We start from the raw sequence: 18,142 nt of genomic DNA, 5'->3' as shown, positions 1-18,142 counted from the left end.
TCGCTGTCTGAAATTAATTTGCTGTTTAAAATTCACCGTCTGTGCCACCAGGCAGGGTTACGTCAGGTCAGAAACGAAAAGCCAGCCAATCCAGTTATGCTTTCTTAGTATGTGACTTGACGTGACTCAGAAAGCCTAACTGCGATTGGCTGGGTGTTCAGTTCTGACCTGAAGTAACCCTGCATGGTGGCACAGACGGTGAATTTTAGACAGCGAATTGTAGCCAGTTGAATTTCAGACAGCGAATTTTGGCGACTATTGAAAATGTGATCACTTTACATTTCAAATTCAAATCCCATTTTCTTTGGCATTTCAAATTCAAATCCTATTTCACTTTACATTTCAAATTCAAATTCTGGAGGCATTAATCTACTTCCATAAAAGTGCCTCATATATTTTTCCTACGGAAGTGTGCATTTGTCACTCACCCTTTCCAGGTCCGACTCATGGCAGTTGGTACAGTCCGAGTGCCTCCCCTCCTCAGTCAACAACGTGGGCTGCTCTCCTTTCCAATTCCACGAGTCGACCATCTTCAGTCCGGTCAACAGCTCAACGTGGACCAGGGTTACTGTTCAATTGCCTGACCATGTCTCCTCGGGGTAGGGCTCGGAAATTTAATGGATTTTATCACAACAATTTATTTATTTTTTTTTTAAACCTCCACGTTGATGTGCTCTGCTTTTACTAACATGGCAGCAGTCACTGTTCCCAGTTTGGCAATTTGGTCACTATATTTAGCAACTTTTGCCACTCCTGTTGGGACTTTTGTAGTTTGTATGTTTTTTTCAAAGAATTATTCTGCAGTGAAGCCTTTTTTTTGGACATGTAATGCTTTATTTTTATTGACTGGCTCTTATTTTGAAATTCACTGCCCTACTTGTATTTGGTAAATTAGAAAACAAACTCATATGTTTGATTACCCAAGCACAATTTTACAGTTGGATACAATTATTTAAAGAAAACATGAAAGACCAGACAACACATTTAATTTTATTTTAATGAGATTCAAATTAAACTGTCAAACATTACTTTAAAGCATTGTCATTAAACAAAACACAACCATAAATGAATTAACTATGGTTGTTTTTCATTCATCAGTCCTATTTAAAATAATAATAATAATAAATTACAAATTCCGCCTGATTATATAAACTTGTGAGCACAGCTGTACATATATGAAATTGTACATGCCCCTGGAATGGAAGTCGAGGCAACATTTTTTTCATAACCTCGACTTGGCAGAATACATTTATAAAATGTGAACATTTTTTTTTAGTCCCCCCATTTCCCTCTATACCTATGTATAATGAACATTGTTGATTTTGGGCATTTTTTTGGGGGGGGGTGGAATAAAATGCACATTATACGTGAGAAATTATTGTAACTTTTAAAGTAGATCTTTAAAAGAGAACTCAAGCTCTTGCAGGAAATTGTATCTTATCCTGGTGATTTAGGCTTTGTGCTTTCCTTTTATGCTAAGTCTGTTTATAAGACTTATTCACATAAGTTTTTAATTTGATTCATTAACGTAATAATCAGGTTATCATGGAACATAAACAAAATGTTTCCATGTCTCCAAGTCCAGTGTAAAGGGTCCCTGGCTCTCCATTGTTTATCGTTTGTGATGTTTTTGGAATTTCCAGGGCGACACAGTTCCGTTGGATTCAAAAGGAGGGGACGGGTGAGCGTCAGAGCTGGGGAGTCGACCATGTTTACATTGGAGAAGCCTGCCCAGGTGTCTGCAGCGGACACGGCTACTGCACAAGTGGAGTGGTCTGCATCTGCGATGAGGGATATCACAGTGGGTCACAAACCGTGGAATATGTTAAAAACTGCAAAATATCTTTACAGTTTTATGCTTTTTAACAGAGATGTGTGACTGGAGTCAGCTCTGCTAAGAAAATATTTATCTTTGCATGTTTTTATTTCATTTTACAATATCATCCCAACAAATCAACATATTTCATCACTGGCCCCTCCCACCTTCACAGGTGATGACTGCTCCCTCTCCAGCAGCGACTTTCCCAGCTCCATCAAGGACAACTTTGAGTCAGGCAGCGTGTCCTCAGAGAGCTGGCAGCTGATCCAGGGCGGAGGAGTGGGCAGTGGGTGTGGACAACTCTCACCACATGCCCACGGAGACTCGCTTTATTTTAATGGCTGTAAGATGAGGCAGGCTGTTACTAAGCCGCTGGACCTCACTCGAGCCAGGTACAGGTACAACCAAAACCCAAATTGCATATCATGGTGGCTTATTTGTCACAGCTGCTTCAGATCATGACACCAATTTTAGTATTTCACCAAGACAACACAAGTAAGTTTAAAATGCACTTGTTGTTTTCAGTTGTGAGAAAAAAAGCAAACCTATCTGACCCTACATGTAAATTTGTATAATGGCCCTTATAACGGAAATCAAGCATTAGCGATGAGTTATATTGAAGAATTTTCAAGCATGAATTCGGGCACTCCAACACCTTCATTATGTTTTTTGTTTTTGTTTTTTTCGATTTGCTGGTGTGTTTTGGATCATTAATCAAAGAGCATTTGATCTTAAGGGAATGAACTAAAGCGCAGGAGAGCAGAATTCATTGTTCGATTAATTACATAAAGTTGTCCAGGTCTTTAATTTGAAAAGCAAGCCCAGACCATCATACTACCATCACCACCATATTTGACACGAGGCATTAAATTCTTTCTAATAAATGCTGTTTTATGCAAGACAACTATGACCTAACGAAAGTTGAATTTTGCCTTTTTAGTCATCAAAATATCTCTCCACAGGTCTTGAGGAGGATCTTTTTTTTTTCTTTTGAGCATATGTGAGATTATCTTTTGTGTTTTTACTCAGCACTGGTTTTTACCTTGGAAATATCCCATGGATGCCGTTTTTTACCCTTTTTCTTCATAAGATTGAGCATTGTTTTCACTTGAGTTGGCAATGTGAGGTATGGTGATAAAATTGGTAGTTGATCAAATGTTGGAGTGAAAAAAAAAACTATTCAGGAAGGGGGGGGGTTATACTTTACACAGCACTATATGTGATTCCTCAGTCCTCGGGATGCTAAAATAAATGTACTGGCATCTCAGATGTTGAGGTCTCGCTCAAACTTTTACAATCTTTTCTTTTCTGTGTTTTCCTGCAGTAAGATCATGTTTGTGCTGCAGATTGGCAGCGTGGCACAGACGGACAGTTGTAATATTGCTCTGGACCGTGCCGACACGGTCGATCGAGCAGTGCTGCTGCAGTACAGCATCAACAACGGAGTTAGCTGGCACGTCATCGCCCAGCACCAACCCAAAGATTTCATAAAGGCCCAGAGGGTTTCATACAACATTCCACTGTGAGTGACCACACAGACTTACTCTACTAGGACTCTAATGCGCTCTTTGTTGGGCTCTCACTTTTTGAGGTTTTCAGTTTACACTACTTTAAGGATACATCAGTGTGTATTGCTTTTAAGGAAACATTAACAATTACCATCCATCCATTTTCTGAGCCACTTATCCTCACAAGGGTCGGCCTCGCAGGAGTTTTGGAGCCGATCCCAGCGATCTTTGGACAGGAGGTGGGGTACACCCTGAGCTGGTTGCCAGACGATCACAGGCCACATAGAGACCGACAGTAGTCATATTCACAACCACACCTAAGGGCAATTTAGTGTCTCCAATGAATGCATGTTTTTGCAATGTGGAGAAAACTCACGCAGGCACGGGATAACATACGAACTCCATACAGATGGAGCCCAGTCCTCAGAACTGAGAGGCCAACGCTCAAACCAGATGCGCCACCGTTAACCTGTATTTGATGATCAATTAATCAAAAGTGTACCCTGTAGAACACCAAATAGATTTTAAGAGCATTTAAGATAATGAAGCATATATCAATTATGTATTCATGTATTGTAAGAGCTGCAGGGTGATCTCGTGGTCAGCCCCACAGTTGAGAGGTTACGTCTTTAAATCCTTCCTCGCTTACATGGGTTTTCTTTGGAGAATCTATCTTCTTCCCACATTCCAAAAACATGCATGTAAGATTCAGTCCACCAGTCCTGGGTGTACCCCACCTCACGGCTTGTACTTTACAAAGGCAGCAATGCTCAATGCCACTGAAAACAATAACTGTACCCATGAACTTTAATAAATCATGACCATTCTGACATTGTTATCTTTTCAAATGTAAAATTGTTGCCATAGCTCATTCATGTTCATCAATGCAAGCAGCTTTATTTCATTTTTGGCTGGTGATTATATCCATCCATTTTGCACACTGCTTATTCTCACTGGGGTTGTTGGTGTGCTGGTACATATCTCACACATACAAAGAAACAACCATACACACGCACATCCACTCTTACAGGTAATTTAGTCTTCAATCAACCTACCATGCTTGTTTTGGGAGTGTGCTATTAAACCAGAACACTTGGGGAAAACCTACACTGGCCTGGGAGAACATGTGAGGCCAGATTTGAATCCAGATCCTTCAAACTGTGAGGGAGATGTGCTAACCAGTCGATCAATGTGCCGCTGTGTGATTATATCAGTATTTTAATAATAACTTTGCCATTATTTCACCTGTCCATTATAATGTACACTTAAGAAGTAGCACAAGGCTGAATAAACTGTAGTATGCTATCTGAGTCAGGATGTTCCCATGCTTTCTTCAGAGAGGCGAGGGGCAAAGGGGTGATGCTGCGGTGGTGGCAGCCACGCCATGACGGCGCAGGACATGACCAGTGGGCACTGGACCATGTTGAAGTCGTTCTGTGAGTACCCAACTCCCGGCCAGACATCGGCCCACCCTTTCATCAGAGCCCAGATCTGCCCTTGTCTGTTCCCGCATCACCTGTAGAAGGCACACTCTTTTATTCCACGCACACACCGGAATACCGTGTACACTGATCGTAAGCGCATCTTTCCACATGCGTACACAGACAGTGAAGTTCATCACTGCTTCTGGTGTCCTGAGAGCAGGAAAATTACTGCAGTATGCTTGGCTTTTGAGAGTTCTGTTTGTGGGTGGCTGGCAAATTGTATGTTCAGTATGTTGTGAAATAATTCAAAAAACAGAGTTGGGTATGTTACCTCATGTAGTCAAAGGCTCGGGCACTGAGATTATGGTGCTCTGTTATCAGCTAGGAAATTGACATGCAGGTACCATGAAGCAATTTGTATGCATTTCCTGCATGTTGCCCAGGATCCGTCTCTCTGCTATTGTGGGTGCTTGTTGTTCTTTCAGATTTAAAGTCAATGCATTAAAAGCGGCTGACTGCATTCTTATTACAAAGCCACGTACATAGTTTTGCCCACTTTTCTTTAAACTGTACAGTGCAGTTCAGTTGAGCATGATAATAAATGTTGGTAAAAACAATAAAAGTGTTCCTGTATTTACATGTGGGAAATCTCACGGTGCACTGCCAAACAAAAAGTCACAAAAAGAAAATGAACTGAACGTACATACTTGGCATGAAATCAAGGCCTGTGTAGTTGAACCCAACGCTATTACAGTACGCGAACGGATGAATGACACTAGTGGAAAAGCATTTAATTGTTCTCCCTGTCATTTCATATCATTTTCATAGACAAACGAGCAGGGAGATATTATTTGAAGTAAAATGAGAATGTTTCACCGTTTGAATGAAATTGAATTTTTTGCCATGCCACTCATGACTAATGTCTCAAGGCACAGCAGTTAGGAATTATTGAAATAGTATTACAATCTAGTCCATTTATTTTTAGAGGCCCAACTGCTGGAGCAGTCATTTTAATTGGATTTAAATCCATTTGCATTTGTTGTTTGTGGACAGTATTAGCATGATCCATGTTGGATTTCATTGGTAGGCCCACACTGCTATGATGGCCCGCTGTTTACCTGGCAGTTATCGCCATAGTGGCGAGACAAACGACATTCGGGTCAAGTGTTCACACTGAACTGTACTGTAGCACTCGGTGGGAACTTGCTTTTAGTACCCAAACCTGAGCTGCCCCCTGGTCTCTGTGGCCGTGACCCCACCCTCCAACACCATCCCCATGACCCCCCGCTCCCTGTGCACGCCATTTGACGGTGTCTGCTGACAAGTGTGATCATGATCCTCGCGCGATTATTTCTTTCTTTCCCACTTCTGCTCTCCTCCACACACTGAATTTCCTCTTTTTTTTTGCTCTTCCCGTGACTCGCCTCCCTTGCCGCTTCATGTGTTGCTTTCCCGCTGCTCATACCGCCTCCAGTCCAACCTCACTTCATCCCCCATCTTAAACTTTCACACCGTCTTGTTTTGCTCTATGATGGATGTTTACTTGTTTTTTCTTCTCTCTGTCTCTTCACATCATTACGCCCATCACACTACCATTGATTCCATTTAATCTCACTCTTTCTCTTCTCCTCCTCTTCCTAATCCTGGGGGCCCCCGCCCCATCCCTCCCCAGGCCAGGGCTCCTACACCCCCTCACCTTTCTGCAAGACAGCAGTCCTCTTCACCTGCCCCTCCCCTCTCGCGCTCTAACCTCTGCTCTCTTCTGTATTCTGCTCTCTATGGCATGGCTGTAGTGTCAGGTAAGTTCACCGCCTCTTCCTGAATGAAGCCCCCCACAACCCAAACCCCACCCACCCTCCACTCCGCTTCCCTCACAACCCGTACTCAGCCCTCCTTTTTTTGCCAGCCTTCCTCCTCCTCCCTCACACAGCACACACACACACACACACAGACTCTTTCTCGGTTTCACCCAACACTCATCATCACGCCAGTCATCTCCATGGCGTCGCTTTTATCTCGAGTCCCACGCCGACCAGCTGCTCACACAGTCCAGGTGGAAGCTCCGTAATATCTAACAACATGAGAGTCACTGAAACCAAACAAAATGAAATGGCTCCTCTGCACTGCAAGACACAAAATGATGCTGCCAACTTTTCCAGGATAAAAATTGACAAAGTAACACAAATTCCAGTGTGGTGCTGTGTTGGTGTGTCCAGTATGTGTGACGTACTCCATCGTGACACATTTTTTTCCGTTTTGTTTGACCTATCTGCTTACTTAACAGCCGACTCTTATGTTTCAAGCGGATTTAAATTCAGGGTTTGGGGTTTAGCATTCGTTGTTGAGTGCCTGGAATGCGCTTTTGATCCACACGCCAGCTTCAGCTTTTACCTCCAGTCTGAAACATTTGGCTGTTGCACTTCATCTGCTCTAGTCTGCACTCTGCATGTCTCATTGCTTTGGGTCAATCTCTTTCCTTATTTGCAAACTCCAGTATCCTCGAACTCCTCGAACCTCTGTTCACGTATCAGCACCTCCCTCTCCAGCAGGGGCGGCATGTGGGCCACGCGCACCCTGCTGTGTTCTTTAACTGACCATTTAAATAATCAAGAGTCTTGTCATATTTGTTGTATTCATTTGTCCATTTTTTCATCAAATTTATTAAAGGGAAGTCCTCTGTAAGCAAGCAAGTGAGACCCTCATACTGCCAATAGAGAGTACGGACTTCGTTATCATGATGACTAAGGACAGAGCGATCAGTAGCTATACTTAAGGGCATATTCTCCCATGTGCTGAAGTTAAAATTGTGGCACAGCTATGCAGTTTTCTGGCTTTCATTTACACACCTTTGTGCCAGATGGGGACTCTGGGTAGAGAAACCGTAAAATGTGTACATTCAATGTCAAATTTGATCATAGGAGCATTCCGTACTCAAGAGGGGGGCAGTAAGTTCCATGCCCCGAGAAGTTGTAACATCATATTGGACTAAAGTTTGAATTCAGTTGCAACTTGAGATAGCAGAAATGAAGATGTTGAAGTCCTCGCTCGGAGTGAGCAGGTTGGATAGGATTAGAAATTAGCTCATTAGAGGGACACAGGTGGATGTTTTGGAGACAAGGTTTGAGAGAGCAGACTTCAATGGTTTGGACATGTTCAGAGGCGAGAGAGTGAGTATATTGGTAGAAGGGTGCTGACGATGGAGGTGCCAGGCAAAAGAGCGAGAGGAAGACCAAAGAAAAGGTTGATGGATGTGGTGAGGGAGGACATGAAGACTGTGGGTGTTAGTGAGGAAGATGCACGAGATAGGCTTAGACACACTGTGGCGACCCCTAATCGGGACAAGCCAAATGTCTGTATGCAGAGAGACAGAACAAAATGGTATTTCTAATATTAATAATAATGTTAATCATAATATTACTATTCAGCAGCCATCCAGTTTATTACATCTTAAAACTGTGACCAATTATTCTGCATTTTTGAAACTACAATCTGACACAATGGTGAGTTTAATATTTAATCAATTGTTGTTATTGTCTCTCTTTGCTGGTCATCAAATTGTGTACATGATAAAGTGACTCCACCGGTCTGTGGTGCAAGAAAGGTTGGACACCGCTGAGATATTGAGTGGGAGGCCTTTTTCTATTGATGGACCTGAAACATGCTTTCAGTCTTCATCACAGTATTCTAATTAATACTGCTATTTAATTTATTGGATACAGAATTATATAAAAAAAAAAAAAGTGCTGTCCTTCAGAATGATAGCATGAGTCAGCTATGCGCACATGGCCGACACGTCCGCTACATAAGGTAATTTCATAAGGTGTGCAATATTTTCCTTATGGATTGAAATGACACAAAAAAACTCCATGCTCAATGATTTACATCCACCCTCAGAATTCAATCAATCATGATAAGTGTTTGCCCTCTCATTCCCAGTTTCCATGCAGTGGGTTTGTCAAAAGTCTGAATGAGAGATAATAATAATATCAATAGTCATCTTTATAAATGCAGTTTACATTGAATTAACTAAGTGTTATTAGTTACCCTTAAAAATAAACACAAAGCTACATTAGATACAGTATATGAAGAAACACTATCATCTCTAAATGGTGTGTTTGCAAGGGTGTTTTTATAAAGCATCCACAGTTTGTGGTGCCCTCAGGTTGTCAGGGAGAGCATTCCACAGACTGTGAGGAGCCAAACAAAAAGTGAGATGTCCCATTGTTCTCAGCCTCTCCCTCAGAGGCCGGCGGAGATTCGTCTATCCAGAGAGGAGGTGTTGTGTTGTGTTGTGGAATGGGGGTGAGAAGTTCCTTAAAAGCACTGGCCGGACAGCAGCAGAATTTTGTAATTGATCCTGAGTTGGACAGGATGCAAGTGAAAGGATTTAAGGTCAGGTGTGATAGGGTCATATTTTCTTGCTGTCGGTAGGATACACGTAGCATACTTTTGGTGATTAATTTGCTAAAGTCCAGCCTGGAGGAAACATGACATGGTTAAGCTTTTTAGCATCTTAGAGGCGGGGTCTGGAAATGTTCCTGAAACTGAAAAACGAGGTCTTGAATAACTCTTTAATATGAGCCTCAAAGGTCAGGTGCGTGTCATTTTAAACACCATGCTTGGTAGATGGGTTTGAGGGTTGAAGAAATGGTTCATGGCGAGGGAAAAAGTTGCTTGGAGTTTCTGGTGTGACGATCTTAGCGCTCACGATGCTGAAAAGTCTTGCTGTGATTAACCCACATGTGCGTATATTAATGCGCTTGCACGTATATTTTGTAAACTTCCAGCAAGTCTGAAACATCCCTATCCATGCTTCAACAGGTGCCATTTGACAACTTGTCGCCAAGTGTTTATGTTCGCTATGGACGTCTCAGAAAGACGAACACAGCGAACGTACATATATGTGTATATCTTTTTGTCAACTTTCATTTTAACTATGAGACCGGGAGATTTCCCAGTAAGCATCTGCTACGTACCCAGACTTCCCCTGTTAATAACAAATGTGCATTAATCACAAGATTTTTCAGCACGGGAGCGCACTTAGACCGTCACACCGGGCTGCTGGTGATGATAGAGTAGAATCAGGACCGTGTGTCGCTGAGAAACATACTGTAGGCTTTTTGATGTTCGCGGTAGTTTGTGAACTGTAAGTCGGCATTACATGCCCCACCCTCTTCAATTGCCTCAGCTGGATGTATAAAAAGTGTGCTAGCCCAGGTGTCTAAATAAAGACTGTAAATGTATTTCTTTCAGCTTGTCCCATTTGGGGTCGCCACATTGTGTCATCTCCATTGAACGCTCATATTTGTTTGGCAGAGTATTTGGGGACCTAAATTGCAAAGCACACACAAGATAATTTAAAAAGAAAAAAAAAAAACATTGACTTTGTTTGCCTCCCAATTATACTTGTCAAATATTATGTGTTTTTCTTTATGAGGCATCAGACAAATCCCTAAACACAAATACGGAGCACCACCCCACTGCACACTGAAAATTCCAGTGTCACGTATCAGAAGAAAACCTAATGCAGATTTGCTTACCTTTTGGCTTTTATGTAGTTTTTCACTCTTCTGTGTTCAGACTGCAAATGAATGTTGCTTCTGTGAACCTGGCTAACGTTAATCAAAATCAGTTCCATGACCAATGACTGAACTAAATTTAATAATTCAGCTTCCACTGTGCTCATTAGAGTACAACTGCTGTAGATCGCTTGCGTATCCTCCATTATAGCGACTTGCTCAAACCCCATCAGCGCTCACTACATTCGTCACTGATAAGGTGGCTTGAGATTGACTTCCAGATCGCTGAGGAAGAATGGAGGACCGTGGAGATATGCAAATAAGACAAATGACATCAACCCATAGGCTGTTGTGATGGAAGGACCCCTTTCCCATAGTTCTTGGCTGTTTGTCTGTAGACATCGTGCACTCACCCCTCCATCTTCACAGCATCAAGCATCCAAACTCCCACCCCTCCCCCAGCTGTCCCGCTTTGCAGAGAACCGCTGCCTGGCCTGGCTGCAGAGCTGGCTCACTGGCACCGCCCTGCTGGACGGAAGAGGCACTAAACAGGCTAAGCGAGAGTGACGCAAAACCTTGCAATTTCTTCCACTTGTCTGCTCAAGACCATTGAACTTCTTTTCTCACACTCTTTGCTCAGCCATCAGTCGCTCCGTGTCAGTGTGTGTGTTAGTGTGTGTGTGTGTGTGTGTGTGTGTGTGTGTGTGTCCAACGTCCCGTCCTAAGTATTCATGCAAATCTGTGTGTCATTCGGTTTCTCCATTTTAAATTGGCAGACAAAATCAAAAAAGTGGCTGATTATTATACGATTGCAGTGTTTACTTTTTCATCCAACACAGAAAAACAAAGGAAGCCGTTTTGCATTCAATTTTAGTCTAACATCAAAACTTAAAAAAAAATTAAAACAGATGACTGGACCGAGCTTGATTTAAATATTTAATATCCATCCATTTATCGAACTACTTATCCTCACAAGCGTCGTAGGAGTGCTGGAGCCTATCCTAGCTATCATCGCAGATAACAGTCGCACTCCCAATCACACCTTGGGGCAATTAAGAGTGTCCAATGAATTATGATTCTGGGATGTGAGAGGAAACCGGTGTGCCCAGAGAAAACCCACACAGGCACGGGGAGAACATGCAAACTCCACATAGGCGAACCGGGATTTGAACCCCGGTCTGTCAAGATCCTGTCGCTCCAGCACGAGCTGTGCGGGTGCGGTGATTGGGAGGTGCACACCTGCGCCTCATGCAGCCTGATTATGCTGTGGATTTATATGACCGCCATGACAACTGGCCGGGGCCAGGTCGTTCTGTCACGTCCCATCGGAACGAGAGTAGGACCCAAATGCAGGACTCGGAAGATGCAAGGTAGTTCAAGGAGAAACGTTTATTATATGCCGAGGTCGGGGATCGAGCAGGCAGTCCGGTGCAGCAGCGGTAGTTTGGACGTCGGGCGAAGAGAGCAGGTGAGCGGACAGGCAGGAGTCGGTACACAGGAGAACAATCAAAGCAGGCAGAAGTATCAAAGGAGTCAGGCTTACAAGGGTGGTCGGAGAACGGGCGAACACGAACGGGACATGAAGCTCAACGAACTGGCCCCGGCCAGTCGTCATCGCGGTCATATAAATCCACAGCATAATCAGGCTGCATGAGGCGCAGGTGTGCACCTCCCAATTAGCGCACCCGCACAGCTGGTGCTGGAGCGGCAGGATCATGACACGGTCCTCAGAACTGTGAGGCCAATGCTTTACAGCTGCTCCACCATGCCACCCAGTCTTTATTGTTTCAATCATAATATTTAATGATATATCCAATTAATAATAAGAATATTTTGGGTGACACTGAAGTTTGTATTGAAGATTTGTAAAGACGTGTGTTTGTTACCCACCACAGTCAACTGTACAATCTGTTTAACTTTCTTACATGAAAGAATATAAAGCTGTCAAAGTGATTAATCAACTAATCTACATTTCCTAATTAAAGAGGTGAAAACAATTTGTAGTAATGCTTCAAACTTGTCTTTGAGCTGATGGGTCATGTGATGGATCATGGTTATGCTATGGATTGATTGTGGCAGATGACACAAGAAACCCTCTGGCTTAGATAAACCCAACCAATAAAATATTCAAATCAAATTTTAGTCCTGTGCCAATTTTGTCCAAATTTTTGTTTTTAATGTAAGCCTAGAAATTACATTTAAAGATTAATATATTCTTTTTTTCATTGCATTTTCACACAAGTAAATAATCTGTCACTGTTTCATTTTTCCATGACCAAATGAAAGCAATAGGAACAAATAACACACAGAGACACGTAGGTCTAGCACCATGTCCTTTGTAAGTCTGTAGTACATGAACAAATCCACTTTTGTTGAGTAGTACCACAATATTGAGTAGTACCCGATGACTGAGGTCATGCATGCTGCTAGAGTAGAGCAGTAGTATATTTTTTTAGACCATCACCAAGTGTGTGTGTGTGTGTGTGTGTGTGTGTGTGTGGTGTGTGTGTGTGTGTGTGTGTGTGTGTGCGCGCAAGCGCCTCTTGACTGCTCCAACTTTCTTCTTTCACTAATCATACATCTCCACCCCCCCCCTTCAATATGTTTGTATTCCAACAGCACCCGCAAACAAAACTACATGATGAACTTTGCCAGACAAAACAGCTTGCGTCACTACTACAGCCGCAAGCGGCGGGCACTGCCACAGCGCGCCTGAGCTTCCGGAGATGGGATTCTGCCCCCCAGCCCCCTCCCGCTGACCTGCCGATCACACACTGACCCGTCCACGCTCATCCCCTTTTTTCTTCCGACTAAGTAAACACCAAATCGAGTTCATGCTTTAGCCAAAATCCTCACCCACCTTGTGCCCGCAATGCTTTGGTTCGGATGAAGCTCAGAAGACAGGAGTGTCGCAGCCATTTTTGTTTACTTTCAACCATGGACGGTCAGGGTTTCTAATTGATTTCTAAATGTTGCTGTGGTTCCTCTTCCTACCTGGCTCCCCCATCCCCTTTCCCCTCCTCCTTTTCCAACCACACTGTGAAATTGAGAGATAATATATCACTGCTGAAGCGAGCAGCCAATTTGGAGACTTGCCTCCCGATTCCACTGAGCCGCCAGGGGATGATGCCTCCAAGCCGCCAGTCTGTACGCCAGGAGAAAGACCATGACTACAATACGGACCATGAAGAGGAATTAACGGTGATGAAATGTTGGGGAGGGAGGGGGTTGAAACTATAATACTGTGTTCTTGCTGTTCTTGTGTGTCTGTGGGTTCTTTTTGTGCTGAATTGACTGTGGTGTTTGTTCATTTGTTTGTTTTCTACTAATTCATATGCTTTTAAGAGGGGGTGGGGCGCTGGGTTCGAGTCCCCCCCTCCACCCCCATTTTCTGGATCGGGCCGGTGAGGGCAGAATGGAAATTCCAGAGAGCAGAATGAAAGCTGGGGGGAACACACAAAAAAATGACAGACTGAACAATGCTTTTTGTTCATTAAAAAAAAAAAAAAATCATTTTATATATGTTGGCTCCCGAAGAATACAGATATTTATGGTATATGGCTCTTCACGTGACCTATTTAAGATGCACTGTGCGTGAAATGTACGTTATTTTCAAGTTGTTAAGTTATTAGGCAGTCCAGTCAAGTTGTTCTACTGCATCATCTCCCCCTCTCCTTCTCTTGTGCTGTCCCCCCCCCAAAAAAAAACTCCCGCCCCCACCCTTTCCTCCTTCCTCTCCGCTGATTACCGATACCTGGAGGTGAGGCTCTCTCTGTGTTGTTTTTTGAAGTGTGTAATATGGATCCTCTGCCCTCAGTGTAACTCCAGTCTTGCAAACTCCTGTACATACATGTATACCCACTACGGGGAGACCCAGCAGCCTTATAAAAGGGAAATAAAGAACTGCCCAAACCTCATGTTCTTCACCTTGCTTCAACTCTTCAATGATTTACCGCCAATCACTTCAATCATCTAGCATGTGCCGTTGGTGTGTCAGAAGAATTTAAGGTGGAGGTGGGACTGCATCAGGGTTCCGCGCTGAGCCCCTTCCTGTTTGCGGTAATAATGGATAGGCTGACAGACGAGGTTAGACTGGATTCACCTTGGACCATGATGTTCGCAGATGATATTGTGATCTGCAGTCAAAGCAGGGAGCAGGCGAAGGAACAATTAGAAAGATGGAGGCACGTACTGGAAAGGAGAGGAATGAAGATTAGCCAAAGTAAAACAGAATATATGTGCGTGAATGAGAGGGGCGGAGGTGAAAGAGCGAAGCTCCTGGGAGAAGAGATAGCGAGGGTGGATTAATTCAAATACTTGAGGTCAACAATACAGAGCAATGGAGAGTGTGGTAAGGAAGTGAAGAAACAGGTCCAAGCAAGTTGGAACAGCTGGCGGAAGGTGTCTGGTGTTCTATGTGAAGAGTCTCCGCTAGGATGAAGGGCAAAGTCTATAAAACAGTGGTGAGTCCGGCCATGATGTACGCATTAGAGACGGCGGCACTGAAGAGACAAATGAAACAGAACTGGAGGTAGCACAAATGAAGATGTTGAGGTTCTCGCTCTGAGTGAGCAAGCTGGATAGGATTAGAAATGAGCTCATTAGAGGGACAGCCAAAGTTGAACGTTTTGGAGACAAGGTTTGAGAGAGCAGACTTCGATGGTTTGGACATGTCCAGAGGCGAGAGAGTGAGTATATTGGCAGACGGGTGCTGAGGATGGAGCTGCCAGGCAAAAGAGCGAGAGGAAGATGAAAGAAAAGTTAGATGGATGTTGTGAGGGAGGACATGAGGACAGTGGGTTTTAGAGAGGAAGATGCACGAGATAGGCTTAGATGGAAACAGATGACACGCTGTGGCGGCCCCTAATCGGGACAAACGGAAAGGAAAAGGAGAATACTTCAATCATCTAGCAGGGGTGTCATCTCAGCCTACTTTTGACTACAGCGGCTCGGTTTGAAAAAAAACGTTTTAATGATGCTAACTATTCTAAACCAATACACTACAGTGAAAATTATATTTTCCAGGACCAGGAAAGTCTTGGCAAACAGGAGTTATTTTTGTTGTTTTAATTTCATGCTTTTTGTATTACCTATTTTCTAGGCACATGATTGTGTTCACTGTGAGTAAAAAAAATTAAATGTTTTCAATACACAAGGCATAAGAGGTTGGGGGCCAGAGATTGTTCTGCATTGGTCAGAGTTTGCTGCTTTTTTTTTTTTTTTTTTGTGTCATTACAAAGATTCTGACAATTTGAACAAGCTTGTGGGTTTCCTCCGGGCACTCCGGTTTCCTCCCACATCCCAAAAACATGGACACTCTAAATTGCCCCTAGGTGTGATTGTAAGTGCAGCGGTTTGTCTCAATGTGTCCTGTGATTGGCTGGCAACCAGTTCACTTCTGCCTGATTTCGGCTGGGATTGGCTCCAGCACTCCCGCGACCCTCATGAGGATAAGAAGCTCGTAAAATGGATGGATGCAGCAGTTCTTATTTGTGACCCCGTTTATTGGAGCTCATGTAATTACAGATGGATAAGAAATTAACATTCAAGTAAAAATCATGCAAATTGTTTGAGGATAAAACAAAACCAAGGTATAAAAATAAGCTTGACATCCACTTAGCACCTGTTGTTCCGTGGTCCTCTTTCCAGTCCCATGTCATTTTTCGGTGTAACGTCCAGTTTTCTGTTGCAAAACGGGTCTCGACTGCTGGGTGAGCAGAAGTCCAAAACGTTTATTCAAGATCACCCTGTACTGAGAGAACTTGTCCTCTGGGAAAAAAACCGACAGATTTTTTTAATTAAAAAATGACTTTAAGCTCCACAGACTGTGGAGGAATGTTTGTTATGAGTCCAACTCCTCATTTTTTTTTTTTTTTTTTTTAAAAGCTGTTGGATACTTTGGTCGCTTGATTAAAGATTGGGGACTACCTGGGTCAACCAACCATTGTAAAACAAGTACGTTGTAATTGTTTGAAACATCTTACATCAAGGGCGGCACGGTGACTCAGCTGGAAAGCGTTGGCCTCACAATCCCGGGTTCAATTCCAGACCAGTCTGTGTGGAGTTTGCACGTTCTCCCCATGCCTGCGTGGGTTTTCTCCGGGCACTCTGGTTTCCTCCCACATCCCAAAAACATGTAACATTAATTGGACACTCTAAATTGCCCCTAGGTATGGTTGCAAGTGCGACTGTTTGTCTCGATGTGCCCTCCGATTGGCAGGCAACCAGTCGAGGGTGTACTCCGCCTCCTGCCCGTTGACAGCTGGGATAGGCTCCAGCACTCCCACGACCCTTGTGGGGATCAGCGGCAAAGAAAATGGATGGATCTTACATCAACTCCGAAGGGGAGCGGTGGTCCAGTGTCCGTGTTCCTCCCTTTGAGACTGGTTGGGTTGAGCTGTCCTGGTGTGTGGGTGGTGTCCCCCTGGTTGGTTCCCCTGCTGGATCGGCTCAGTGTTTTGGCCCCCCCTTGCAGATGGAGCGGGCCGGGCCGGGCCCACTCTTCTTCAATGTGACAGCTCAGCAACTTCGAACACCAGTTGACTAACATGTATATGCTATGGTGTTCACTAATAAGTTCAATATACTATAAGACTTGTTTGCTTGTGCTATGAGCATTAATAACCACTGGTCACACTAACATCAACGAACAGGTTCTTACAGGAGTTTTGACACTAAAAAGAATCCTACCTCACCATATTTCATTCCTACTCCCTTGGTCATGTCCCACATCCTATCCTGGCCTTTCCAGTCCTTCTCTCATCTTGTTCTCTTGGTCGGTTATTGCATGTTGTCACCAGATGCCACCCCCGTCCACCCATCCATGAATAAGCACACAATATGACTGTTGTAACGTTCCTGTCACTTGTCCTTTTCATCCCCTAAAAGCCTTTTATGTCTGGCTGCCTTTTCCTATTAACAGAATAATTAAAATGTTTCAAAAGAAGCAGAGGCAGCATTTCAAACTACCCTGTTGCATAGCAAAATTGTTCCAGCACCAAAGGGATACACATTCCCCAAGGGCATAAAACTAAACTGAGCAGGTTATTCAAATCATAAAATAAATTCCACTTCAGCAGATTATGAATGACATTGCAGTTACAAAAATGGCCCAAGGAGGACAGCATTATTTCACTGTTTAGCCTGTCTCAAGAAAGGCATTCATTTAAATGTGCATCGCAACCATTTTGAAGAACAGAAGAGGGGAAAATATTGTTTGCTGCTCTTATAGTGTGCAGCCTGAGTGTCCAATTATTTTCTTCTAAGGGCCACATATAAAATTGAAAGGCATAAAGGCCACTTTGAAATTCTTAAACACTTTGAAACCAATTGCATTGTTATTTATCTAGTTATTTGGAATAACTGTTAAATCACAGCTTTCTCTTAAAGGTGTTAAGGCAAATCATGTAGGATTTTTTTCTGGTTTTCAGATGGCCTGTGACCATCTATGTAACTTACAGAAAATATTCTCCCCACTCGGAGCCAAAATGAGAACAATCTGTTGTCAGCTGAGGATTTTTAAGGCACAGTAATGCCAAATGTTCACAAATTGAACCTTGACAGGGAGGAGAAAGTTCACCAAATCATTTGTTTCTCTGAAATTCAAATATATTCACTGGGGCATAAGAGAGACATTTTGTCACAATTTTAGTTCCAGATGATGCATTTTGTAAAAGTACAAGTGTTCTCTATTATACCAATTTGTTCATTGTAATTGTTACGTGTGGGTATAGGAAACACTGTCATCACCCCCCACCCACGCCCTCCCACCTTTGTTTTCATTTTTTTTACTACCAAGACTGACCTGTGAGATGGTCACACAAGGCATCCAGACTGCTGGAGATTACAAAGAAGAAAGAGGAGGAGCAGAAA

General features: G+C 43.3%; 1 protein-coding gene across 2 annotated transcripts in view; it reads left to right on the top strand.

Moving 5' to 3' along the window:
* The window catches only part of reln (reelin), a 110,522-nt gene extending 96,327 nt beyond the window's left edge, over positions 1 to 14,195 (top strand). Inside the window, exons 59-64 of one of the 2 annotated variants that reach the window (XM_061823378.1) lie at positions 438 to 599; positions 1,644 to 1,801; positions 1,992 to 2,217; positions 3,144 to 3,341; positions 4,665 to 4,763; positions 12,890 to 14,195. In XM_061823378.1, coding sequence (XP_061679362.1) covers positions 438 to 599; positions 1,644 to 1,801; positions 1,992 to 2,217; positions 3,144 to 3,341; positions 4,665 to 4,763; positions 12,890 to 12,986 — 940 coding nt within the window. In that variant the 3' untranslated portion in view covers positions 12,987 to 14,195. The remainder of the gene's footprint in view (positions 1 to 437; positions 600 to 1,643; positions 1,802 to 1,991; positions 2,218 to 3,143; positions 3,342 to 4,664; positions 4,764 to 12,889) is intronic. The other variant, XM_061823379.1, reaches the window with a different exon arrangement.
* The last annotated feature ends 3,947 nt before the right edge of the window (positions 14,196 to 18,142 follow it).

This window comes from Syngnathoides biaculeatus, chromosome 6, assembly GCF_019802595.1.
Source record: "Syngnathoides biaculeatus isolate LvHL_M chromosome 6, ASM1980259v1, whole genome shotgun sequence".
In the NCBI taxonomy this organism is placed as follows: Eukaryota; Metazoa; Chordata; class Actinopteri; order Syngnathiformes; family Syngnathidae; genus Syngnathoides; species Syngnathoides biaculeatus.
The sequence above is the reverse complement of the archived record's forward strand: the minus strand, read 5'-3'. Positions and strand labels throughout refer to the sequence as shown.